Source organism: Oculina patagonica, chromosome 1 (genome assembly GCF_052425735.1).
Source record: "Oculina patagonica isolate OP01 chromosome 1, crgOcupat, whole genome shotgun sequence".
Classification (NCBI taxonomy): Eukaryota; Metazoa; Cnidaria; class Anthozoa; order Scleractinia; family Oculinidae; genus Oculina; species Oculina patagonica.
Window position 1 is genome coordinate 18,229,121 of NC_135758.1, and position 27,063 is coordinate 18,256,183.

Consider the following 27,063-nt stretch of genomic DNA (forward strand, 5'->3'; position numbering starts at 1 on the left):
CTCTTCAAGCCACCATGTAATTTTCTTTTTTATTATATAGACAAAAACAATGCATGAAGTAAAAGTTAAAACATGTTTTTTAATCAAATGGTTAAACACGAACGACTGCTAAATATAACAACTGAGCAAATTGCCAAACTGAAAGGCAAAATTTCGCAAACGGCCTAAGCTTTCAGGAGATGTATCACGTAAATGAAAAACTGCTGAGCCTGTTTATTAGCTTTCATCAATGTCACTGACAATAAATTAATTGCCGTTTTGAAATCTGTTTCTGCTCAAACTCACTGCTTTTCTGATTTTGTCTGAGCCAACACTGACAAACAAAATATATTCCGGTTATAAGCCCTGGGCTTATACAACTTCGTAAGGGGTTTTGAGTGGGCTTATAAGCGGAGGGGCTTATAAGCGGAATAAAAACATTGTTTCAAACGAACCACGCGAGTGTCGATCGAAATATGCTTTTATTTAGTTAAAAACGCATAATAAAGCAACATTTAGCTCTGTTCAGTACTGTCATCCAGCAGAGGTGGGCTTATATCTGGGGGGGGGGGGGGGGGGCTTAAAAATCGGATGCATTTTTTTGTTTCCAGGTAGATGCATGGGCCTATAACCAGAGGGGCTTATAATCGGAATTTTATGGTAGTCCGTTTTAATTAAATTTAAATAAATTTTAAATATTATAATTAAGTAAAAATATTTAAGAAATAATAATTATGAAGTGGAGCATGATCAGATTAGCGAGAATATTCAAATGCATTTTGATCGGGCGCTATCTTGGATCCTTACACAGGAGTAGTAGGAGTAAGGCTGAAAACACAGTGAGGGGGAGGGGGAGAAGAAGGAAAAAGGAGTGTAGTTGAGGTCCTGAAGAATAAAACAAAAGAGAAATTCAAATCATTTCACAACGAGTTGACTTTATTTATTTGTTTGTTTGTGATCAGTGGAGCATAATTCGAAACTAGACTATTGAGTGGTCATTGATCCTTACACAAAGACCCTAGCGCCGTCTGAATTGTATTCTAAGCCGGAGAAGCTAGAGGAGGGGCACGTACAGGGTAGTAGACCCTGTGAGCTCAACTTGTAAGCAAGTCTACCCCCTCCCCCCAGTCCTTAACTTTTCCACTCAAACTCCATCCTTTCAAGATGGTAGCTTGTTACTTTTTTTGCAATCCTACTAATCACCAGGAACTGCATAACATTTTTTTTCTAATGGGGACGGGGGGGGGGGGGGGATTGATAGTGAATCAATGTGGGGAGCTTTAGAGACTCTTCTCTTAGCATTAGTCTTTATTTTTTCGTGCCACTCCCCCAGCTTCTCCGGCTTAGAATACATGTCCAATTCAGACGGCGCTAGGTACAACTTACATTTATTTCCATTTGATTCATAACTCTTTACTGTTATAGTTTCTGAGCTTCCCAAATAAAGGTTACTGGTACAGTCAACTCTCGCCTTGTGGACACTCGCTGTTACGGACAAAATCCAGATCCCCGGCGAAAGAGGTTTGACTGGAAGTGACTCCCACTATTACAGACTCTCGCTATAAAGGACAATAAACGATACCCTGAGCGTGTCCACTATAACGAGAGTTGACTGTACTAGATTTATTGGCTATGTAAACATCTTAGTACAAATCTCAGTGGCAAATACCTCAATCGAGAACAACTACACTTACATTTAAATTTAACACACTTGCACATATGAAAAAAGAAATTGCAAAGCAAGTTAAATCTGTGACCTCTTCAATTGGTTGCCATGTAAGAGTTGAAAGTGGGATGATTTCATGTAACCACACATGAAAAATACCTTGAAAGCAGCTTCCAAGTTTTTATTTCTATTTTTAAATTATATTTATTGTTTATTAAGTTATTATTTTTAACAGCTAAAGATTTAAAATAAATACATAAAGATTAAGAGGAGCGATTGAACTACATAAGGTTTCAATGAACACCCTGCACATTGTCATTTGTAAGATATCAAATGTAAATGTGCATGCCGGCATGGGGTCATCAAATTTTATGTAATTCTATTGCTCATCTTTATCTTAAAGTATTTATTTATAACAACTATAAAGATTTTATAACAACTAAAGAATTTAAATTAACAAGCAATTTAACTACATAATGTTTCAATGAACGTTAAACCCTGCACATTGTCATTTGTAACATTTTCAAATGTAAATGTGTATGGCATGTGGTCATTGAAATGTTACGCAATTTTATTGCTCATGTCTTCTCTTAAAGTATTTAATAATGATAATTATTTTGTTATCAGTGTATAGTTTATATTACTGTTTATGTTGGTTATTTTTTAATATAGCTTATTGTCATTTGGAAGCTGGTAGCAAGATTAACTTTTCAAGCATGATTACATAAAGTCATCCCAGATTCAAATCTATTATGGCAACCAACTGAAGAGGTCATAGATGAACCTGGTTTTGTTTTGTTTATCATAATTGTATTACGTAATTGTGTGTTGAAAGTAAATGCAATTGAGATCGTTTCTGATCGAGATGCTGTTTAGTTTTTCTTTCATTTCATTTCAATTCTCCTTACTAATTCCCATACATTTCTTTTAATGTTTGTTTTGAGAATTTGCTGGTTTATCAAGACAGTATTCTCCAGTTGATGATTGTCTTTGTTCTCATCACTTGACTGATGGACAGTGGACCAACAATGTAAGAAGAAATCAGAAGTTGACCGCTTGATCTTCTCAATATCGTTTGTTAGTAGAAAAAGAAATCTTGTCTGGACTTAAAACACAGCATATCCAACTGACTACATCAATGTCCTTTCATGATCTTCACTGCTTGTTATTTGTAACATTACAGTTTGGATTGAATTATGGTACTTTGCTACATTGAGTTATGCATTGGCCTTCCTCTTAGGACTTTGTTAAACTAGCCCTGTGAAATAAAACCTGCAAAGAAAGTTGAAAAATACTAAAGATTTGCAAGCAAAAGATCCCTATCAAAGGGTAGGGATTTCATGCGTTTAAGTATATGAAAGGGTTTATGGAAATATGCCATTTGGCTATTTAAAAGGCCCATTTAATTAAAATTTTTCGAACAGACGCAATTTATGGCTGTATTGTTTTAAAAATAAAAAGAAAACGTCCTATATTTTAAGTCCATGCCATGTCTCTTAGGTATATAAAAGGGGTACCTTTTTTCAGTTATAGGTATACGAAAGGGGTACAATTTCTGACAAAAATGGTATATAAAAAAGGGTAAGGGGTTAGAACTTGGGGCGGAGCCTCCCCATATAAAACTTTTTGGAGTACCCCCCCCCCCCTGTAATTTTTCTGTGTCCCATGCAGGAGTCATGTTGAACACTTCATCTTCATTACTTATTACCGAGCTTAAAATTTACCATCTTTATTATTTACTACAAACTTGATGAATTCGACATTGCTGATCCTAGCAGTATGCAGGACATGTGTCACTTGTCAACCTAGTAAAATGGCACAGCTCACAACAAGTCTCTCATACCTCAGTTGGTTAGAGTGGGAGGCCATGGGTTTGATTCCCATCGGAGACTCAGAATTTTTCTGTGTCGCATGCGCGAGTCATGTTGAACACTTCATCTTCAATAATTACATTGTACAAATTATCCACATACCTGGAGGAGCGTCAATTATAAGGTTATTCAATCATGCCCATTGCAAATCTGATAGAAACTGCACAAGGTATGATTCTTGCTACAAAAAAATTAAAAAATAATTGTTGTCACTAAATGTCAGTGGTGAATGGTAAAATCAAGATAATTATCTTTTCTGTAAGACTGGGAATTTTGTAGCCTAATGTAAAAAATCAAGACTTAATATTTTGCAAAAACAAATCAAGCTCAAGTGATGACCTGTGAAAATTACTCAAATTCTGCCATTTTTAAAAGGACCATTTCCCAAAGCAATTTGAATTCATGTGTTTTACTTTGTCATCTATTTATTGTGTCAGCAAATTAATCATGTAAATTTCAGCTTTTTTTATCCAATTGTACTTAAGTATTCCCATGCTAGTAATTTGGCTACTTGGCAAGAAACAACGTTAACTGCAAATTGTTTTTTTTTTTTTTATTAAATCCTCAATTCTCAATCTACTACACAGAAAAACAAGAATGCCATTATTAAATCCTCTCAGCTAAAAACAAAACACTCGGATGAAGTGAACAGCCTATGATGCACTCTTCTGCTTAATTGATTAACAAACTTAAAATGACACAAAAACTAACCCAATGTTGTACCCTATACTATGTTCGAGTCTTTTAAGTTTGGTAGTCAACTAAGCAGAAGAGTGCATCTTAGGCTGTTCACTTCTTCCTTTTCTCTTGAAAAGCAGATGAGAAGCAGTGAATCATTGAAAGGAGAGATGTAATTGGCTAGTAGCTACCATGAGTTCCGTTATAAAGTTGGGAAGAAGTTAAGATCATAAAAAGACATGAACGTGACACAATCAGTTACTCATTGTGGAATGGGAAATGGGAATGCAAATGTGAATGAACATGCATGCTACATGTACATACAATAGTGTTAAATTATTTTTTATAAAAAATTAAATGATGCTCAGCAAACATGCAGAATAAGTTAAAGCATATACCCACAAGTTTATTTTACCTGAATATTTTGTTTCATCATATTCGTTCTCCTAATTTTGTAAAATGATTTCGAGTTTCATGGCATGCAACTAATAGGCAATAAAGGTCCCTATTCGGTAGAATGATGGCATATTGACTTGCATGTACTATACAATGGGTTTCACTTTCAAATAACGTAGTAATGTGCGTGAGGACCACCCTGTGTGACCGAAAAAAAAAGAAGTAAAACAAAAAGGGTTGTAGCCAGTTACTATGGCAATGGTTTAATGTTTGACTGGCAGAACACTTGGATCCATTGGGGCCCTAATAAATTATTATAAGCTATAAAGTCAAGAATACTGAAGGTCATTTCTTATAATATATCTCTTTTTACTCACCCAGAAGAATATTGGGTCTGGTGTATTATCTTTTTCTTCATTCTTGGAATACTTGGCTCACACAAGTCAACGTCCAGTATTCCATGGATCTGGAAGAACAAAGAAAACACCGGCAGATTGACCATTAATTAATAACATAATTATCCAGATGTTTTGCTGTATTATTCTTGAAGACACTTGACCTCAATTTTACAACTTTTACTTAGAGAAAATAATCCTTCTTCCAAAGATAACCTGGCTTAAAGGGGCTACGTCACGCTATCAGTCAGTGACTCGGTGAAGAATGTTTGTCACACCAATAGATTTCGGGTACTATTAGAATCAATCAAATTGAAGTGATTTGTTTATTACTTTTCGTTCAATGATTATTACGTGTTAATTAAATAGAGACATGGCTTTTTCAAGAAAAACAAAGGTATTGTGTTACAAAAGTGAGGAAAACAATAGTGTCATGTTACAGTGTTTGGCAAAAAGCCAAAAGTATACTGTAACAAACAAAAGTATCATGTTATGGTTGCTTAAAAGCTAGCAACAAAATAAACTTTATAACAGAATAAGAACGTGCCATTTCGTGACATTTGATAATTAAATTAGTTCTAACTTTTTTTCAATTAAATGATGAAAACTTACAAATTGAATAAAACAGTTCTGATTAATCAAAGTGCATGTAAAAAACATTTTGTTTGCAAGCAAATTTTGTGCAAAAAAGTGACTCTGTGGGCCGCTATACACATTTCAAATACCGGTAGCTTAAGCCATGACATAAACCATCCCAACAGGACAATCACCCAGTCTCACCCCAAGCCACCCCATAAATTAAAAAAATAACTCCTGCACGCTTACAAGCCTATGTTTATAATAAGCAATTGCTTTCGGGTAGACTTGAAAATCATAGGGCTGATGATTTTCAAGTTTATCTCAATTTGTATGGAAGTACCATTTACAATGCTCGAAAATCATCCCAGTCTTTTATATGTGGCCATGATTTTGCCAATAAAAGACTTTTGCTCTGCCAATTTGAAGTTTAGAGCTCTTGATTATATATAATTAGCGAAAATAAATAAAAATACCTAAAATACTGTGACGTAGCCCCTTTAATGATGCTTTGAAGAACGCATACATGTGAATGGAAAATATGTGCAGAAAAAGTTTTTGAGTTTTTGAGACCAAACACAATTATATTAAAAAAAGGGAAAGCGGGCCAGACACCAGCCCTGCAGGTGAGGACCTCCACCAGACACCTTGATCTAACAGGTCAATATCTATAGGAAATGAAACCCCTGGATTTGATCAGTGCAGTTTTATTTCATGTGTTCACCAATCCCTTTACCCAATACTGTAAAAAAATTAAAAACTGCCAAAATTTCAGGTTACCTTTCTGCCCTTACAGCTCAAAAGCACGTCCAAGCAATCTGCATCTTGACAGTACTAAAAAATTTTGCCAACTAGCGCTCCTCCTTTGACGTAGGACAGGAATAGGAGGATCAATACATGCTAGATGGATTTACACTTCTTCTCAAGACTGAAAAGTAATCAAATATGTACTAAAGCTTATTGTAGCTCTGTGATAATTAGCAACCAGTGCCTTTTCCTTGGCACACGGTGACTGTTTCAGGTGATCAATAAACTTTGTTCATTTCTACTGTTTCAAAATTCATAAATCAAAACAACACAAGCTTAATTAATATTTAAGGTCTTATAAAAGGTCTCTGCATGCACACATGTGTGGACAACACGCAGGGACATACCTTATTATAGGAAATTAACGCTTGTGTTAATTAAGGTATTTGAAATTAACGCGACTTAAATTAACGCGAATTGAAGGGAAAATTACTTCCCAATAAAGGAAATTAACGCGAAAGAGGCGGTAAAATTTCAAAATGAAGGAAATTAACGCGACGTACACAACAGGAACAAGTTTATTTCAACACTTGTAGGCGTGTTATCTTAAACGAAAACAATGTTCGTGGTACTTTTCCCACTTTGAGCGTTCTTCACAGTATCAATGATAGTGGCAGATAAAATTATGCTTTTTCCTTGGAGTCAAGAACATCTGGACTGTAACGAAATATTGGAGCCAAAATAATGGAAATTAACGTCATGGAAATTAACGCTCCACTTAATTAACGGCGCGGAAATTAACGTTAACAAAAATTAACGCGACTTAAATTAACGCGAAAGTTTGAAATTTGCGTTAATTTCATGACGCGTTAATTTCCTATAATAAGGTATTACAGTGACATGTAGCAGTAACAAAATCATGTGTTCTTCACACTGAAGGGACATGAAGCAGGGGGTGTAGTGGGGACATGTAGAAGGGGCAAAATCAAAATATGTACATAAGCAAGAAAATGTATCGGGACATGTTGTCTTCTCTTCTTTTGAAGTGCAATTTACAATCATGATGATTCAAGCTCACTGCTGTAAACAGACACAAAAGAGGCCCTGTTAGGGTTTTAGGATTATGGAATATATGGGGTATTCAGAGAAGAGACTGCTCAGACACTAAATGTAAAAATTACGGATTATTAATTTTGTGTTCCATTATAAAATTACCGTAAGGACTTGTGTATAAGCTGCACCCCCAACTTTCAAGGTTGATTCTGAAAAAAAAATTAAGAATGCTAAGTTAAAGTGGTTGGTTGCTATATGCACAATAAGATTTAATTTTATGATGTGCGTTTACTACATTAATCAAATCTCAAATTACCTTTTGAAGCTAATATCTATTCACTCAAATTCCCAGTTTTATCAAAAAGAGATGCTTTAGCCCGATCTTTTGACGAGATGTTTTCTTTATTACAAAAGACCACAGATTACGTTACAAATGTAAGTACAGATTATTATCAGTCATTATTTTTAATTGGGATATGAATTATTTACATATATAGTTTACCTAGAGGATTATGGATTATTGACAGACTCCCTAACAGGGCCACACAAAGTCGGAAGTTTTTTTTCCAGGAGATTAAGAAGAAGAAAGGGTTTTGATCAATGCAGTCTTGTTTAGATTATGCATCATGTGTTCACTAATCCCTTTACCTAATACTGTAAAACATTAAGCCCTCTGACCCTTCTCCTCAAAAACAAATATGAAACAGAAAACTGCCAACATTTCAGGTTACCTTTCCGCTATTACAGCTCGAAAGCATTGTCCAAGCAATCTGCAACTCAACAGTACTAGTCCAAAAATGTTTGTCAACTCCTTTTTGTGGGACAGGAATAGGAACATGCTTGATAGATTTACACTTCTTCTCTTGTCTGAAAAGTAATCAAAGATATTCTTAAGTTTATTGCAGCTCTTTGATAATTAGCAACCAGTGCCTTTGCTGAAGGTGACTGTTTCAGGTGATTTAAATTAGACTACAGTCATTGCTACTGTTTCAAAATTCATGAAACAAAATAACACAAGCTTTAGTCTTTAAGGCAAGGAGGAAACTACTGGGCACATTTACCACTTCGATTTAAAAAAACAATAATTTTGTGTTAACAAAACTATTAGTAGGGTGTTTAAATCAATTTGGTGATATTTATAAGAAAAGTCAAGGTTAACAAACTGGGCATGTACCAAATAAACCCGAAACAACAAAACGAAACCACCGCAACGACACTTCAAAAAGCATTCTACTGCAAATTAAAGAGCCAGTGTGCAATGTGGTTACAATTGTATACTTACGTTTTCATTGTTGCCATTTTGATACAACAAACCCTTCTCATTCTTGGGGTCTTCTCTTCTTTTGAGGTGCAATTTACAATGATGATTCATTCAAGCTGTAAACAGACACAAAAGAGGCCCTGTTAGGGTTCAAGGATTATGGAATTCAATATATAATTTTACGGATTTTCAGAGAAGAGATTGCTCTCGATTCTGAAAAAGAAAATAAGAATGCTATATTAAGGTAAAGTTGTCGGTTGCTATTCACAATAAGATTTACCGTACTCTTATTCTGTGTAATGCGTTTACCACATTTAAATAAACATTAACTCTCAAAATACCTTTTAAAACGTCTCTTCACTCAAATTCCCAATTAACTTATTCAAATAAAAAATTGCTCTTTGACAAGATGTTGTCTTTAAAACAAAAGTCTACAGGGCCTCACAAAAGTGACAAATTTTATTCCAGAAAACTAAATTCCAGTGTAGCCATATATACCTTACCTTTTACAGATATATATCCAGAAATAGCACCAGTCAGATGGATAGATTGTCATCCAGGTGATCCAGGTAAAAACAACCTGAAAAATATTAAGAAAACAAAGAACACAGCAAGTAGAAGAGAGTTATATAAAAAACAGACAGTTTGAATACATGGAGTATACAGTGGAACCTCGATTTAACGAACCTCTAAATAGCGAAGTCCTCAATATAACGAACGATATTCTTTGCCCCAGTAATAGTAAAATGTATGGAAAAGAACCTTGATATATGAAACCTCGTTATTAACAGCTAACACATTTTGCCAGTCCCTTGGCACTTCGTTATATCGAGGTTCCACTGTATTACATAGTTGAACGGAGATATGAAATTTCTGAAGATTTCAATCATTTTCCGAAGAATTTGTCTCGAATAAATCAGTTTGAATAGTATTTAACCCTCCTTTTTGCCAAGTTGACTTCTGGTATGTTGGTAGAGATCAAGGCAGACAAAATGTCTTGAATCGAGCAGTTCGAATCGAATTAACAACGTTTTAAACCCTCATTTTTGCCAAGTTGACTTCCGGTATGTCGGGTAGAGACCAAGGCAGACAAATCGAAGTAACAACGTTTTTAACCCTCATTTTTGTCAAGTTGACTTCCGGTATGTCGGGTAGAGATCAAGGCCGACAAATAGTTTCGAATCGAATTAACGTTTTAAAACCTCATTTTTTCCAAGTTGACTTCCGGTATGTTGGGTAGAGATCAAGGCAGACAAAGCGTCTCAAATCGATTGGTTCGAATCGAATTAACAACGTTTTTAACCATCATTTTTGCCAAGTTGACTTCCGGTATGTCGGGTAGAGATCAAGGCCAACAAATGGTCTTGAATCGAATTAACGTTCTCAACCCTCATTTTTACCAAGTTGACTTCCAGTATGTTGGGTAGAGATCAAGGCAGACAAAGCATCTCGAATTGATAGACAAACACGAAAATCGAATTAACAACATTTTTAACCCTCATTTTTGTGAAGTTGACTTAAGGTATGTCGGGTAGAGATCAAGGCTCGAATCGAATTAACGTTTTAAACCCTCATTTTTGCCAAGTTGACTTCCGGTATGTTGGGTCGAGATCAAGGCAGACAAAGCGTCTTGAATCGATTGGTTCGAATCGAATTAACAACATTTTTAACCATCATTTTTGCCAAGTTGACAAGTTGTATGTCGGGTAGAGACCAAGGCAGACAAATCTAAGTAACAACGTTTTTAACCCTCATCTTTGTCAAGTTGACTTCCGGTATGTCGGGAAGAGATCAAGGCCAACAAATGGTCTTGAATCGAATTAACGTTTTCAACCCTCATTTTTACCAAGTTGACTTCCAGTATGTTGGGTAGAGATCAAGGCAGACAAAGCATCTCGAATTGATTGGTTCGAATCGAATTAACAACGTTCTTAACCCTCATTTTTGCCACGTTGACTTCCCATATGTCGGTAGAGATTAAGGCAGACAAAACGTCTTGAATCGAGCGGTTCGAATCGAATTATCAACGTTTTAAACCCTCATTTTTGCCAAGTTGACTTCCGGTATGTCGGGTAGAGACCAAGGCCGACAAATCGAAGTAAGAGCGTTTTTAACCCTCATTTTTGTCAAGTTGACTACCGGTATGTCGGGTAGATATCAAGGCCGACAAATAGTCTCGAATCAAATTAACGTTTTTAACCTTCATTTTTGCCAAGTTGACTTCCGGTATGTTGGGTAGAGATCAAGGCAGACAAAGCGTCTCAAATCGATTGGTTCGAATCGAATTAACAACGTTTTTAACCATTATTTTTCCCAAGTTGACTTCCAGTATGTCGGGTAGAGACCAAGGCAGACAAATCGAAATAACAACGTTTTTAACCCTCATTTTTGTCAAGTTGAGGGGCCGGTATGTCGGGTAGAGATCAAGGCTCGAATCGAATTAACGTTTAAAACCCTCATTTTTGCCAAGTTGACTTCCGGTATGTTGGGTACAGATCAAGGCAGACAAAGCGTCTCGAATCGATTGGTTCGAATCGAATTAACAACGTTTTTAACCATCATTTTTGCCAAGTTGACAAGTTTCCGGTATGTCGGGTAGAGACCAAGGCAGACAAAGCATCTCAAATTGATAGGTTCGAATCGAATTAACAACGTTTTTAACCCTCATTTTTGTCAAGTTGACTTCCAGTATGTTGGGTAGAGATCAAGGCAGACAAAGCATCTCGAATTGATAGGTTCGAATCGAATTAACAACGTTTTTAACCCCCATTTTTGTCAAGTTGACTTCCAGTATGTTGGGTAGAGATCAAGGCAGACAAAGCATCTCGAATTGATAGGTTCGAATCGAATTAACAACGTTTTTAACCCTCATTTTTGTCAAGTTGACTTCCAGTATGTTGGGTAGAGATCAAGGCAGACAAAGCATCTCGAATTTATAGGTTCGAATCGAATTAACAACGTTTTTAACCCTCATTTTTGTCAAGTTGACTTCCAGTATGTTGGGTAGAGATCAAGGCAGACAAAGCATCTCGAATTGATAGGTTTGAATGGAATTAACAACGTTTTTAACCCTCATTTTTGTCAAGTTGACTTCCGGTATGTCGGGTAGAGATCAAGACCAACAAATAGTCTCGAATCGAATTAATGTTTTAAACCCTCATTTTTGCCAAGTTGACTTCCGGTATGTCGGGTAGACATCAAGGCCGACGAATAGTCTCGAATCGAATTAACGTTTTAAACCCTCATTTTTGCCAAGTTAACTTCCGGTATGTCGGGTAGAGACCAAGGCAGACAAATGGAAGTAACAAGTGACGCTTTTAACCCTCATTTTTGTCAAGTTGACTTCCGATATGTCGGGTAGAGATCAAGGCCGACGAATAGTCTCGAATCGAATTAATGTTTTAAACCCTCATTTTTGCCAAGTTGACTTCCGGTAAGTTGGGTAGAGATCAAGGCAGACAAAGCGTCTTGAATCAATCGGTTCGAATCGAATTAACAACGCTTTTAACCCTCATTTTTGTTAAGTTGACTTCAGGTATGTCGGGAAGAGATCAAGGCAGCCAAAATGTCTTGAATCGAATTAACGTTTTCAACCCTCATTTTTACCAAGTTGACTTCCGGTATGTTGGGTAGAGATCAAGGCAGACAAAGCGTCTCAAATCGATTGGTTCGAATCGAATTAACAACGTTTTTAACCATTATTTTTCCCAAGTTGACTTCCAGTATGTCGGGTAGAGACCAAGGCAGACAAATCGAATTAACAACGTTTTTAACCCTCATTTTTGTCAAGTTGAGGGGCCGGTATGTCGGGTAGAGATCAAGGCTCGAATCGAATTAACGTTTAAAACCCTCATTTTTGCCAAGTTGACTTCCGGTATGTTGGGTACAGATCAAGGCAGACAAAGCGTCTCGAATCGATTGGTTCGAATCGAATTAACAACGTTTTTAACCATCATTTTTGCCAAGTTGACAAGTTTCCGGTATGTCGGGTAGAGACCAAGGCAGACAAAGCATCTCGAATTGATAGGTTCGAATCGAATTAACAACGTTTTTAACCCTCATTTTTGTCAAGTTGACTTCCAGTATGTTGGGAAGAGATCAAGGCAGACAAAGCATCTCGAATTGATAGGTTCGAATCGAATTAACAACGTTTTTAACCCCCATTTTTGTCAAGTTGACTTCCAGTATGTTGGGTAGAGATCAAGGCAGACAAAGCATCTCGAATTGATAGGTTCGAATCGAATTAACAACGTTTTTAACCCTCATTTTTGTCAAGTTGACTTCCAGTATGTTGGGTAGAGATCAAGGCAGACAAAGCATCTCGAATTTATAGGTTCGAATCGAATTAACAACGTTTTTAACCCTCATTTTTGTCAAGTTGACTTCCAGTATGTTGGGTAGAGATCAAGGCAGACAAAGCATCTCGAATTGATAGGTTCGAATCGAATTAACAACGTTTTTAACCCTCATTTTTGTCAAGTTGACTTCCGGTATGTCGGGTAGAGATCAAGACCAACAAATAGTCTCGAATCGAATTAATGTTTTAAACCCTCATTTTTGCCAAGTTGACTTCCGGTATGTCGGGTAGACATCAAGGCCGACGAATAGTCTCGAATCGAATTAACGTTTTAAACCCTCATTTTTGCCAAGTTAACTTCCGGTATGTCGGGTAGAGACCAAGGCAGACAAATGGAAGTAACAAGTGACGCTTTTAACCCTCATTTTTGTCAAGTTGACTTCCGATATGTCGGGTAGAGATCAAGGCCGACGAATAGTCTCGAATCGAATTAATGTTTTAAACCCTCATTTTTGCCAAGTTGACTTCCGGTTAGTTGGGTAGAGATCAAGGCAGACAAAGCGTCTTGAATCAATCGGTTCGAATCGAATTAACAACGCTTTTAACCCTCATTTTTGTTAAGTTGACTTCAGGTATGTCGGGAAGAGATCAAGGCAGCCAAAATGTCTTGAATCGAATTAACGTTTTCAACCCTCATTTTTACCAAGTTGACTTCCGGTATGTTGGGTAGAGATCAAGGCAGACAAACCTTGAAATTAAATTGCTAAATTTTTTTAACAATTTAACAATTTTAGCCTTATAACTAAAATTAAATGTGACGTTCACATGAATGCATTTCAGACCTATTTCTTATCATTGCTGTAAAAAGTACATGCAGCCTTGAAAAATATTTTACTTTTCAATAGCGCTTTACAAGTTATTTACAATTAAAAATTACATATCTATATTAAAAAGTTGCAACTTAATTGTATATAGTAAAAATAGAAGACCAATAAAAGGATTAAAAAGAATAAAAAGACTAGCTAATACACCTAAGTTAATTGTAAAATACACTAAATTATAAAAATATCTTTTTGAGTTAAGTGGAGAAGTAGGGTAACAAAAAATAAAAAAGACATAACTACCAGTATCTGCAAGCAAATGGCTTTTGGTTAAAGAGTTGTTTAATATCCTGAGTGTGAAAAAACAGGATTTTTTGTCTGTGAGGGCAAACGCCAGACACCTTAATTTATAGTTTTCTTACATTCGTTAGTTAGTTTTGTTAGTTTTTTTGGTTTCCCTGGCAGGAGCATGCGATCGACCCAAGATAGGCATCCAAGATAAGGTTAGCAAACGTAAACTGAGTTACAAGAGTGTTTATATTGTCATACAAATTTCAAACGATCGTGCTCTCAGCATAGAGCCCGCGTCCAACATCACTTCAAACTAACAGCGAAACAATCTCATTCCAACAGCGCACGTGGCAGCTAATTAGCGAACCTACCACAATCCCTACCACATAGAACGACTTTCGCTTGCGCGTTCACAGGACAACCAAGGGACCACAGGCCAACACAAGATTAGGATCCGTTGTCCTACCGTCGAACGCAAAAATTGTTTTAAGCCTAGCGGTATTGGCTTAATGAATTGTTTTGCGCGCGCTGTCTTTGCGGCTAAATGTCATTGTTGACATTGCTGTGATGCAACTCTCGCATGAGATCGAGGCCATCCTGCCACATACCGACATACATAGAACGACACATAGAACGACTTTCGATTGCGCGTTCACAGGACAACCACGGGACCACAGGCCACCACAAGATTAGGATGCGTTCTCCTACCGTTGAATGCAAAAATAGCATGCACTTTAATTAGTAGAAAATATGTACATAAAATTATCATATATACCGAATATTAAAAAAGCAAGCATTTGAAATTATCATATACATACATTTAAAAAATTGTTATATACTAAATGGTAAAATAGAATGTACTTAGAATTGTCATGATGTAAAAATACCCGATAGTGAAATAAAGTATGAACTTAAACTTGCCATGTACAAATACCGTGAGCAGTAAAATAGTGTGCACTAAAAGATTATCATATACCGAATGGTAATAGCACACATTTTAAATTACTGGTATCATATACCAGAATAGTAAGATAGCATGTACCATACTTAAAATTGTCATGTAAAACAACCCAATAGTAAAACAAACACGAACTTAAAGTAATCATGTACAAACACCCAATAGTAAAATATATACCAAGTAGAAAAATACCCTTCACGTAGTAAAAAAAAAGCATGAACTTAAATTTGTCATGCACAAATACTCAATTATAGTAAAAAAAATTATGAACTGAAATAATTTTATTATGTACAAATACCCAATTGCAATAGCAAAGCAAAATCAAACAAAAGCTTTAACCATAATAAACATATGCATTTTTACTCACCAGAACTGTCTTTCTTATTCCTGAGAGCCAAATAATACCCGGTAGTAACATAGCATGCCCAAATTATCATGTACAAATACCCAATAGCAAAAGCAAAGCAAAATCAAACAAAAGCTTTAACCATAATAAACATATGCATTTTTACTCACCAGAACTGTCTTTCTTATTCCTGAGAGCCAAATAATACCCGGTAGTAACATAGCATGCCCAAATTATCATGTACAAATACCCAATAGCAAAAGCAAAGCAAAATCAAACAAAAGCTTTAACCATAATAAACATATGCATTTTTACTCACCAGAACTGTCTTTCTTATTCCTGAGAGCCAAATAATACCCGGTAGTAACATAGCATGGCCAAATTATCATGTACAAATATCAAAAACAGCTAAATAGCACGCACTTAAAATTATCACATAAAAACAGAAAAATAATATGCACTTGGAATATTAAATAATGAGTACGTAAAAACATCCAGGGAGAAGGCAGAAGCAAACCAAATTAAACAAAAGTTTGAACCATAATAAACATATGCATTTTTACTTACCAGAAATGTCTTTCTAATTCTTGAGAGCCAAATGTGTCTTGTTGAAATGAATGTAAACAGAAAAGAAAAAGTGGATCCACTCCAATTGGATCCACTCATGCCACAGAGAAAATGGTAACATAGAGAACAGGAATAATCAAAATAGCCAACACATATTGTACTACAGTTATTCTCAAATGACAGTTTTAAAAAAATGGTAAGAAACAAAAGCTTGTATGATCATCTGGACACTTGAGTGACAGGTAAAATTAAATTCAATTATGATCATGATATGTACCCCCGTAAGTATAAGACAGCTAATCATCCACTTCTATCTATTAAATCACCTGCTAAATATATGAGCTGTTCCAAGCTTTGAAAAAGGCTTAAACGACCATAACATCCTTCGTGGTCTGGTGTAAATCTTGAGCGCAACAGGTGCAAGGAAGCTGTCTGTTTCATTCACTAAAAAGATGGAATTTCAAACAGGTAAAAGGTCAAATGAATTACCACGCACAGAATAAGAATTGACATTTACTGGTTACGGGCAAATTGAAAGCAAAGTGAAAGGCAAAGGAAATTGCATGCATGCAAAAAACTTCACTCCTTCACAGTTCTACAATAATTACTCATTCCCGCCCACGGATCTCACAAATTTTACAAACCCATCTCTCAACTCCTCAAAGTTAAGAAATGAAACACCATTTCTTTTTGTCTCGTGATGTCATGACGTTGTCATGAAGACACAAGAATATACTACAGGGGAGAAGGTGCATTCCATGCGTGTTTGCTTTCTGAGGCGAAAGGTCAACCATGAAACTTTGCTTGGTAGTGTGCCTGAGTTTATTGAAACGCGAGGCTGAAAACATTCTTATCAGTCACAAACACAAAACAACAAAGGAGAATCTGTGACTTTGTTGACCTTTTTAAGATATTTAAGAACTATCTGTGACAGATAAATGCTTAATGAATCAAAGTCCAATACAGCGTTTTCCCACAGCTAAGTATCTGACTGTTCTCTTTTTCTGCTGTTATCGGAGTCCTATAACAGTTCAACGGCTACATGCTGGAGTGTACTTAGGGTTTAGGGTTTAAAAAAAGGGTTGAAATTTAGGGTTGAAAAGCTACCGGTAAACCCAAGTTTAAGGGTTATTTAAAAATAGCTGCTTGTCTGTAATCAAGTGTACTGTCAGTTGAAACACAAAATAATATTGTACACAAAAATATAATTGGACTCAAAGGATGTTTTTCTACTCCAAGTATCAGTTATAAATTTCCTAACTTTTCCCTAACCTACATAAACTTCCCCTGACCAAATAATTACAAAAAGTACATCATCTCAGTTACAGTAGTTTCTCTGACCTTTAGCAATTGTATTTAACAATTAGACTACGAGCCCGAGTTTTCTATGAGCGAATAGTCAACGAGGCGCAGCCGAGTTGACTATCGCTCATAGAAAACTAGGGCGAGTAGTCTAATTGTTTTAGTAGAAACTCTAAGGGATTGCAGTCCAAAACCTACAATTTTGTGCACTTTGAAGACGAAAATCAAGAAAATTTATCGCTTAAAGAGCTACGCGCGCGCGCGACTGTTTTCTATCGGCGAATAGAAAACAGTGGGAGAACCAATCAGATTCGCGGATTTCCAATAGAACACAGCTGAGTTTCTACTAATAAAACTTAGAGTTCGAAATTTCTTCCGTCGACTAGTTCGTATAAACCCGTACTCAAATTATTAACTTATGCATGTGCCACGAGGTAACAGCTAAACAAGCTTCGCACGTTAAAATGGCAAAGAAGTAAATAAAATTGGAACTCCTGCAGATATAAAAACAGAATAGTCGACTCGACTCGACGAAAAAAACCTAGAGGGTCGGAATTGAATGACGCTTATCTGACCTTATCTCGGCTCGCTTCGTTCGCGCACGACATTTTGCAGGTCATGAACTGGAGGTATTAAACCGCTTAAAGCGAAAGGACAACGAACAGAAAACAACACAACAAAACAATTTGAAAACTCACTTGCAAATCGAGAAGGCAATGCGTTCCAGAACAAGAACAGTATTTTAGCTGCTTGTCCTTTAAGCTTGTCCTCGAGCTTCAACACAGCACATGCGCGAAAATCAAATTTGCCGCGCTCAGAAGGCGCGCTGGGTACATTTTCGTACCCAGTTCCATTCGACCAAAAATCCGGAAAATTGGCGAATGGAACGATGGAACAGATTTTTTTTTACTTTTCCGGATGACTTCACAGAGTGCAAAACAAACTTTTCATATGGTTGTCCGTCTAATATGAAAAATTTTACGGTGCATCTAAATAATGCACTGTGGCGGGTTTGCTGCACAAAAACTAATATTTTTGCAAATGGGCAGACAAGGAACGAAAAGTTTGCCAAACAAAAAGTTTAGTAAGCAATACAATGATGTAGCCTGCACGTGCGTCATAACTATTTGTATATTCAGAGCTTTCAAGTTGCTGAGAAAGAAAGAGAATTTTCGACGGCGGGGGTTATACGCCGCTTATGGATTGGAAATTTGATAATTCATCTCCACTGAGTGTCCCAGCTTGAACTGTTCTTTCACAGGTAACCAAAGCGTACTATGAGAGTTTGTATGGATGTACTAAGAAGGCTTGTATGGATTTGAAATAAAGTTGAGAAAAATATCCCTTTTTACCGGTGAAAAGTTATAATGAAACTTTAAACCTTACCTGGTGTCACGTTTTTGTATTTCTAGTGCTTTAGAAAGTCGTACGCGCGATTTTCGTCTTAACCGTCTGTTGCGTACTAAAAGAAAGACGCAGAAGGGCTCGACACATCCGGGTTAACGAAAACAGAAGAATTCTTAAACCTAAGGGAACTGTTATATATTATGCCTTATCTTGTTTCAACATCTTTGGGTGGGGAGTAAGGGACAGCGGCTGAACGTGCACGAATTTTGATCATAAAAGACTAAAAACTAGGTTTCTTTAACCTCTCCCACCCCCGAAATCACTTGCACTCATACCAAGTCCTCATGGCTAGATCTCACTGACGTTTCTAGAGATTCAAGTGAAAAAAGCTCTTTTGGTTGTCACTTTCGTGAACAAAAACATAAATGTAACAACCAATAAGAGGTTTCGGCTTGAATTTCAGACATCACTTTTGGCAGGGATGGCCACTCCAGACTAGTCATAAGATCTCTCCTCTTACATGAGCGAACGAAATATGTATGCAAAGGTCTGGAATTTAGTTGTGTGTTTGCGTGTGGTATGCCTTGACGTCATACAATTTCGCGCCAAATCAAGGTTGTAAGCAGCCCCCCCCCCCCCCCCTCCCTCCCCTGCGCAGAACCAGAGGATCTTCCTGTCTAAAACAAACTGAATGCACGAATTGTTAACAGTGATGGAAGGCTGGTGATTTATGGGGGAGTGGGGGTGGGGTGGGGTGTTTAATAAACTGGGCTTGAGAATGAAAACAGCCTGAACGATTGTGGCAACAACAATTGAAGACCACTCTATTCATAACAAATATTTCTTGTTCACAACAATACTGGTTATTACATGAACCTATTCTTATCAAATGTACATGCACAGAATCTACTTCTTATATGCCGTGGATAATACGGACTTTATATAAACATATTCTCAACAAATTTACATGTAACTCTATTCACAAAATCCTTCTACAAAGTCCACTTCTGATATGCCGTGGATTGAGTTCTCTTTAAAGTAAAACAACACTCTCTAAAGTAAATATTATTCAGTTCTTAGCTCCCTGTCTTTACAGGTAAGTTAGTATAGGTTTGGAAGCGAACCCACTGTCCATTTCTCCAGCGGATGCTCCCTCAAAAACTGTGCAAACTGACAGGCTTCACGCATCAATCTCTGTGATTCAAAGTCATTTGATTGCGGGATGTCTGGTGCCTCACTTTGTTCAGATTCGTTCCCTGGAAACGAGATTGCTTTTTGCTCTGCCAGTTTGTTGATTTCAGGAGAGCTGAAAGACTCGACCAACTGCTGAAGCCTATTGCTTCTGTCAATCAGTGCAAGTTTTTCAAGGATAATCTGTTCCTCGAGAGCTTGGATTTGTTGTTCCATTTGAGCTTTCAGCTTTAACAACTTTTCCCTCTCGGAGTTTAGGAAGGAACTGCGAAGCCTCTGCTTCCTATAGGAAATGACAAACGGCATGTTAATAAATATTTTTTCTTTTATTTAATGTATTTTTTCTATTATAAACTACCAAGAACTATATTAAACGATATGGTGCCCCAAGAACCAACACGATGTCACGAGGGCAACTTCGTTCCCCGGGCCAAATTGAAGAGATAGGGTGCCTTGGGAACGCAGCTGGCTCATGGAAATGGGGCCCAAAATTTAAAGTTCCAACTTTTTCAAGTTCATGGGGTGCTACCAGTAATCTAGTGTTCGGTTAGAAGTAATTTTGTTTAGCAGTATGTCAGGCTCAATTAATACCTAACTAATCAATCAGCTTATTCCGGATCGAGTAGACCGAGTTAGAGCCCTGGGCGGTCATTCATTCTCGTCCCCATAGCCCTTTCGTTCCTCTTAGCCGGCTGAGCCTTGGCACGAGAAAACGAAGGGCTCTAGGGACACAAAATTTCCAGTCCTAGATTCTAGGACTAGGACTTCCGGACGTTTCAAAAGAATGTATGAGAGAGTCTTTACGTTTTCGACTTCCGTTTAGGAATTCTTCGTTCCAAACAGCCAATCAAAAATATTCGAATTAATTCAAAAATCCTATGTCCCCAGAGCCCACCGTTTTCTCGTGCCAAGCCGGCTAAGAGAAACTAAAGGGCTATGGGCACGAGAATGAGGGTCATTGTGTTTGTGGCCATTTTCTTCCCATAAGCCACTTGTTCTTACACGGCTGACTCCACCCGGGGCACGAGAAACAACGGGCTCTGGAGACACGTGATTAGATTTGCTAGATTTTTTTAACAAAGAGAATTTAAAGCTTGCCAATTTAGTAAACTAATCGCATCAACCGTTTTGAAATCCCTTTTTGTAGAAGATTTTGAAACGATTGATTTGAATAAGAAAATAAGATCTAGCCAATCAAATCAAGTGTCTCAAGAGTGACTTGTTCCTTAAGTCCCAGGCTCAGCCGGGGACAAGCGGCTCTGTGGACTAGAATGGTTTGTGGTAAGGACCGACTTTACTCTCACAGTGTATCTCTTAATTATAAAATAAATAATAAAATAATATTTTAAGAGGAGGCCTCCAATCACCTAGGGGGTGGATTTCAGGAGGGTCCTCTGAGAAAATAAATGTTAAACATTAAAATACATTTAAATCTAAAATTCAATAAAAAGACAAAACCTATGTTGTATGCTAACTAAGATTAAAAACTAGGACAAGAATTAAAATACTACTAACTAAGGTTAAAAATGGGAAATAAAAAAGTATTAAAATCTAAAAGTTAGTACAAATGTCACAGATCTAAAATATAAAATAACTATCTACTGTCCTAAAAAATGTTTATCTAGTAAGAACCTTGTAAGGTTTTTCTTAAAAATCGCGCATGGCATCGGCTTTCTTAAAAATACTGGGAGAGTCATCCAGTCATTTGTAACGCGGAAGTAGGATACTCTCTTTCCGCTTTCCGTTTTAGGTTTAGGCAGTCTAGGTAGGTATCCATGTCTAGTGTTGTAGCCATGTAAACTTCTTAATGTCGATTTAAAACTTTCAAAATGTTGCGGAATGTCTCCTTTGATTGCATTTTGTACGGCTGTGCATCGGCGAGAAAGACGTCTTTCAGCCAGAGGGAGCCAATTCAATGACTTCAGAGCTTCTGAAGAAGACATTTTGCCTAATTTAATTTTTTTCGCAAATTTGTTCTGAAAACTTTGCAATTTTTCCATTTCTGATTTTAGACCGGGTTGATCTCCCCATACTGTGTCGGCATAGTCTAGGTGTGGCAGCACTAGCCCATTGTAGAAGGCTATGCGAGTTAAACACACTAGGTGTGTGTATTACACACACTAGGTGTATAAATATGTACCGCCAAATTTAACGCTAGAGGGTAACCCTACAATAGAATAGTATCTCATCCAGGAATGGAAAAAATGTACAGTAGAACCCCAGTAACTCGAACTCGGATAACTCGAACAACCCCGCTAACTCGAACTAACTCGAATTCTAACTCGAATTCTGGTTCTTGCAACTCGCCACGGTTGCCCATTGATTAGAGAACCAAAACAGATCACCTATTTGACAGCCTTTTTCTACTCTTATCCTAAGAATTTATGATCGTATTAGAGTTTCTGACGAGATAAGTTTAATTTGCACTGTGCTGTATACTGACATGCTGAAAAATCAGTAAGCTATCAATTATTAACTTGGCAAATTAAATATTCAATCTACCCCGATAACTCGAAACCCCGCTAACTCGAACGGTTTTTCGTTTCCCTTCAGAGTTCGAGTTACCGGGGTTCTACTGTACGCCTAGTCGCTTACAGCCATGGATACGGCACTGGAATCGAAAGCGGACTTTTTCTCACATTTCATGATCAAAACTACCGTATTTGCTCTAATAAGCGCTGCCCTCGAATAAGCGCCGCCCTCGAATAAGCCCCGCGTTTGGGCCAAAAAAAGTTATAAGCGCTGCCCCCGAATAAGCGACTTAGACCCGATGCGGCGCTTATTCGAGGAATTCCGTTTAACTATAAACACCACTACAAAGCAACGCTAATTACATTTTCGATGTTTTTCAGTTCAAAGTGATTGTTTTACCGCGCGACCATAAGTTTTTCTTTCCAAAATTCTTACCATACGTAGTTCTGTAAATCTTGTGAAGGCCGCGAACTTTGCCAAGACACCGTAGCGACACTTCTCTCTTCAACAAAAGACGAATACGGACAACCAAACGATACTATTTTCAATAAATGTAAAAGATTAGATTCTTTTTGTTGGCCAAATTTGAAATAAGCGTCGCCCTTGAATAAGCGCGCGGCGCACTTGAGGCGGGAAAAAATTAAAGGGCGGCGCGGCGCTTATTCCAGTAAATATGGTAAACGCGGTTTTTCTTTGTAAAGTAAACGAATTGATTTCTGTCGCCGTAATGAACAGGTGGATTTATTTGCAACATACGCGTGTAGCCGTCGCATTTGTCTATTTTTTTTTAGCTCAAAAACAAAGAAGCATTTCAACGAGCAAATTTGCACATGTTGCAAGTAAATATGCACGTAGTATGATAAAAAAGTGAAAGGTTTATTGGGATTGCCTTTGAAATACTGTAAAAACACAAACAGTCAGACGTTTAGGAGATATAACCTTTTTATCAGTATTTGTAAATGTCTCAATTACAAAGACAAAACATGTTGTTAAGACATCTACAAACACTATAACCCCTTCCGCGGTATTTGTAAATGTCTCAAACACAAAAAACCGTATTGCATTTGAAACATCGACAAACATTGATGAATGGGCTTTCCCCGAATCGTCCGACTTTTCTTGCAGTGACTCAACGGCACTCTCCAAATAAAGGTTTCACTATTTTCATCATTTAGTTTGAGTGCTACGCAGCGGATCAAAAAATCTATTTTCTGAAATGCGACATTTACCACCAAAAACGCGCATTGAACTGTTGAATAGACAAGAACAGGGGGTGATTACTGAACGTTGTTTGTCCGTCGCATTCGACAGGAGAACGAGTTCTGATTGTTAACTTTTCTTATTAGTTTAGATATGTTGCTTGGCGCGTCGGTTATTTTTGTTGATTCCGTAAATCGCAAACAAAAACAACGAAATAACGGTCAAACCTTTTAAGTTCCTTTTTCTCCGTTCTCTTTTCTTTGTAGGAACTCCAAGCGGTACCCATTTTGAGCAGTTTAATAAGTTTTTTTTTCTCTTTGAAAAAAACACGTCTGAATCAAACGGATTTGTTTTGCGACTGAAAAACTTTCCTTTATGACACAACAAAGGGAAAGATGCGCGTGCGTAAAACAGCCAATGAGAATTGTTAGAGTTGCATCTAACGCAAGCGCGCGCTCGTGCACCACTCGTGCCCTGCCCGTGCCCCACAAAGCGGCCAAACGCAGCGCGCGCGCAGTTCATGAGGTGTGTAATTGCCGCCAAAATTTTCCATTCAATTCATTATTTTCTTGGAGGGGAGGGGGGGGGGGGATGAAAAATTTTACTCTGCAAACTTTTTTTTAGTTTATGCAGCTCTGCAAACATTTTTTTTTCGAAATTCTTACTATTTTTTGTTATACATATCGTGTTTGCAAACAATTTATTTTGTCTTTCTAGGCCCTGCAAACAATTTTTTCAATATTTTTCATCCCCCCCCCCCTCCAAAAAAATAATGGGCCGTCCAAGAAGTACTTCTGGCCGTCCCTTAAATTTTCCGTAAACTTTTTCCGTCAATTTTTGCGTTTGACCGCTGTGTGCTTGTGCCTAGAGTCCATCAACTCCTCGTTCAGCGGATCTGAGCCGGCGCAGCGGCGCACAGTGGACACAAGCAAGGACTCAAGATTGGCTCCAGCGCGAACCATTCTCTCCGGGGGGGATACTCCCAATAACGGCCTATACGGGGAGGCTCCGCCCGAAAGGGGTACCTTTTTCAAGCTTCAGGTATATAAAAGGGTAGGTATTTCACGAGTTTAAGTATATGAAAGGGTATGGAAATCTGTCATTTGGCTATTTATAAGGGCCTTTTATTAAAATATTTCGAACAGACCTTATTTATGGCTGTATTATTTTAATTAATTAAGCGTTACATAAAAATGACAAGAAAACGTGCTATTTTAAGTCCCCGCCATGTCTCTTAGGTATATCAAAGGGGTACCTTTTTTCAGTTAAAGGTATACGAAAGGGGTACAATTTCTGTCAAAAATGGTATATAAAAGGGTAAGAGGTTAGAACTTGGGGCCGTGCCTCCCCGTATAAAACTTTTTGGAGTACCCCCCCCCCCCCCGGGCCATTCTCGTCCCTATAGACCGTTTCGTTTCTCTTAGCCGGCAGGACCTTAGCTCGAAAATAAAAGGGCCCTAGGTTCATTGGATTTCCAGTCCTATTCTAGAACTTCTAGTCTTTATGTCCTTTATCCATGCAGACATGGTCTTTCAAAAGAATGTATGAGATAGTCATTGCGTTTTTGTCCGGTCCATTTAAGAATTCTTTGGTTCCTGATTCAATAAAAAAACTTGATTCGAATTAATTCAAAAATCTTATGTCCAAAGAACCCTTTGTTTCTCGTGCCAAGGTTTCGCCGGCTAAGAGAAGCGTTAACGGCTATGGGGACGAGACAAGTGCAGCGCGAACAAGAAAAATATTATACGGAGCGGCATAAGGCGGGCCAAGAAGCGTTATTACGGGCCAAGCGTTTTTACGGGCCGTTTTACGGGCCAAAAAGGGTTTTTCACTTCTTGCTGGAAGAAAAGAAAGAAAAAGGGACTACGCGTTCACTGTATCCGATTCTTACGCATTCCGTACCATATTTAAGCCTTATTTCACCATTTTTCCATCGCTTCCTCGCCCCACCTCTATTGTCCGATCGCGACCTACAGCTCAGGGGCCGTTTCTGAAAAGCCTTGAAAAATTTTCGGGGCGGTAAAGCGATTTAGTTTTCTGTGTAATGGAATAGAGAACTATTTGGGCCTGAGACTTTGTATGAAGTGAATTTTGTTCATATTAATAATATGTGAATTAATGTCAGCTTTGTAATCATAAGGTTTAAGTTGTTGCTATGGCTTTCCGGGTGCGAACATATTAAGTTTGCGACTCCCGAGATCGACCCGAGAAAAAAGCCCCTGGGGCTGTGTTATTGTGTTATGTTCTTGGGCAAGACACTTAACTCCCGTTGTGCCTTACTTTACCCATGTGTATAAATGGGCACCATTCAGGACGGAGTGAAAATGCACTTTTTAGTAGCCATTGGGTCTTTTTATATTTAATCAGCAAAAGTTACCCTTGAGATGTATGTATGTTTTCGTCGTAACTGAACTTTAATAATCACTACACAAAAAGTGCACTACACGGTAGAAATGTTCATTGATCAATCGTCGCATTCGAAATTTCGGCTACAGAGCGCCTGTGCGAACTAAGTTCTAATTGTAAACTTTTCTTAGGGCCATTCCAATAAAATGTTTCGTTTCCCATCGCCTCGTCCCTTGTCATGGTGGGTCGGTCGGTCGGGCAAAAAAAAAAAAAAGAATGAATACTTGAAGGGTTCTGGGTTCCAGAAAAGGCCAGGCTGCTTAATAAGAAAGCCTGATTACAAAGTCAACTCGAAAACGTGCTTTTAGTATCGATGTTTGTTGAAGAAAAAGACATCACATCATACCAAGATACCAATTGTTGTCAATAAAACAAGATCGTGTGCTTGTAAATTGAAGTACTTGCTTCTTTGATTGGTGAATCTGGATTTTTTTTTACTTTTTTTTTTACTTGTCGGGCGATGGGAAACGAAACATTTTATTGGGATGGCCTAGTCAGATTTCTTTCCTTACGCGCTTGGCGCGTCTGTTATTTCCGTTGATTTCTTATCATAAATAAAAAATAAAGACAACGAAATAACGGTCAAACCTTTTAAGCTCCTTTTTCTCCTTTCTCTTTTCTTTGTAAGAACTCCAAGCGATACCCATTTTGAGCAGTTTAATAAGTTATTTGCTCTCTTTGCAAAAACACGTCTAAAGCAAACAGATTTGTTTTGCGACTGAATAACAATCTTTTATGACATAACAAAGGGAAAGGCGCGCGTGCAAAAAAACAGCCAATGAGATTTGTCTTTATAGTTGTGTCTGATGCAAGCGCGCGCTCAAGCGCAAAAAAAATAACTTCTTGATTATTTTAAAATACTCGATGTGGTGAGCTGCCTTATAGTGTTTACATGACTTAAGCCTGGTTCTCATATGATCGTCCCGATCGTCTCTGTCGCTTCTGTCGCTTCAAAAAGTTTGCCTGCTCCAATCAAATCAGACTTTGCAAACGACAGAAGCGACAGAGACGATCGGGACGATCATATGAGAACCAGCCTTTATTGATCAGTTAATTATGAAAATGGTCAAACCGGCTATTCACCAACAGAGTGCCTACTGAAAATATGAATATATTTGAACTGCGGATGAAGAATAAAATGAAGAGAAAATCCTCGCAGTTATGAACACAACTTAAGCAGTTGTGAAAATAAACCTGAAAAAATCAGGCTTGCCGGGACTCGCCCCTGACCTCTGCGATTGCC

General features: G+C 37.6%; 1 protein-coding gene across 3 annotated transcripts; it reads right to left on the reverse strand.

Annotated features, from left to right (window-relative positions):
* Positions 1-1,350: 1,350 nt before the first annotated feature.
* On the reverse strand, positions 1,351-26,523 carry LOC144660122 (uncharacterized). Of its 3 annotated transcripts, XM_078520692.1 has the most exons (12): positions 26,409-26,523; positions 19,790-20,025; positions 15,488-16,346; positions 10,183-15,321; positions 9,126-9,618; positions 8,644-8,762; positions 8,093-8,228; positions 7,524-7,570; positions 6,342-6,489; positions 4,968-5,056; positions 3,619-3,697; positions 1,351-2,917 (listed from the first exon to the last, which is right to left on the reverse strand). In XM_078520692.1, the coding sequence occupies exons 1-3, from the start codon at positions 26,465-26,467 to the stop codon at positions 16,225-16,227; spliced, it is 417 nt and encodes a 138-aa protein (XP_078376818.1). In that variant the 5' UTR covers positions 26,468-26,523; the 3' UTR covers positions 1,351-2,917; positions 3,619-3,697; positions 4,968-5,056; positions 6,342-6,489; positions 7,524-7,570; positions 8,093-8,228; positions 8,644-8,762; positions 9,126-9,618; positions 10,183-15,321; positions 15,488-16,224. The 3 variants fall into 3 exon arrangements, with proteins under 3 accessions (XP_078376818.1, XP_078376822.1, XP_078376811.1); XM_078520696.1 differs by having other exon boundaries at positions 8,644-8,738; positions 10,183-16,346; XM_078520685.1 differs by lacking the exons at positions 1,351-2,917; positions 3,619-3,697; positions 4,968-5,056; ... (5 more) ...; positions 10,183-15,321; positions 15,488-16,346 and having other exon boundaries at positions 19,303-20,025.
* Between the last annotated feature and the right edge of the window lie 540 nt (positions 26,524-27,063).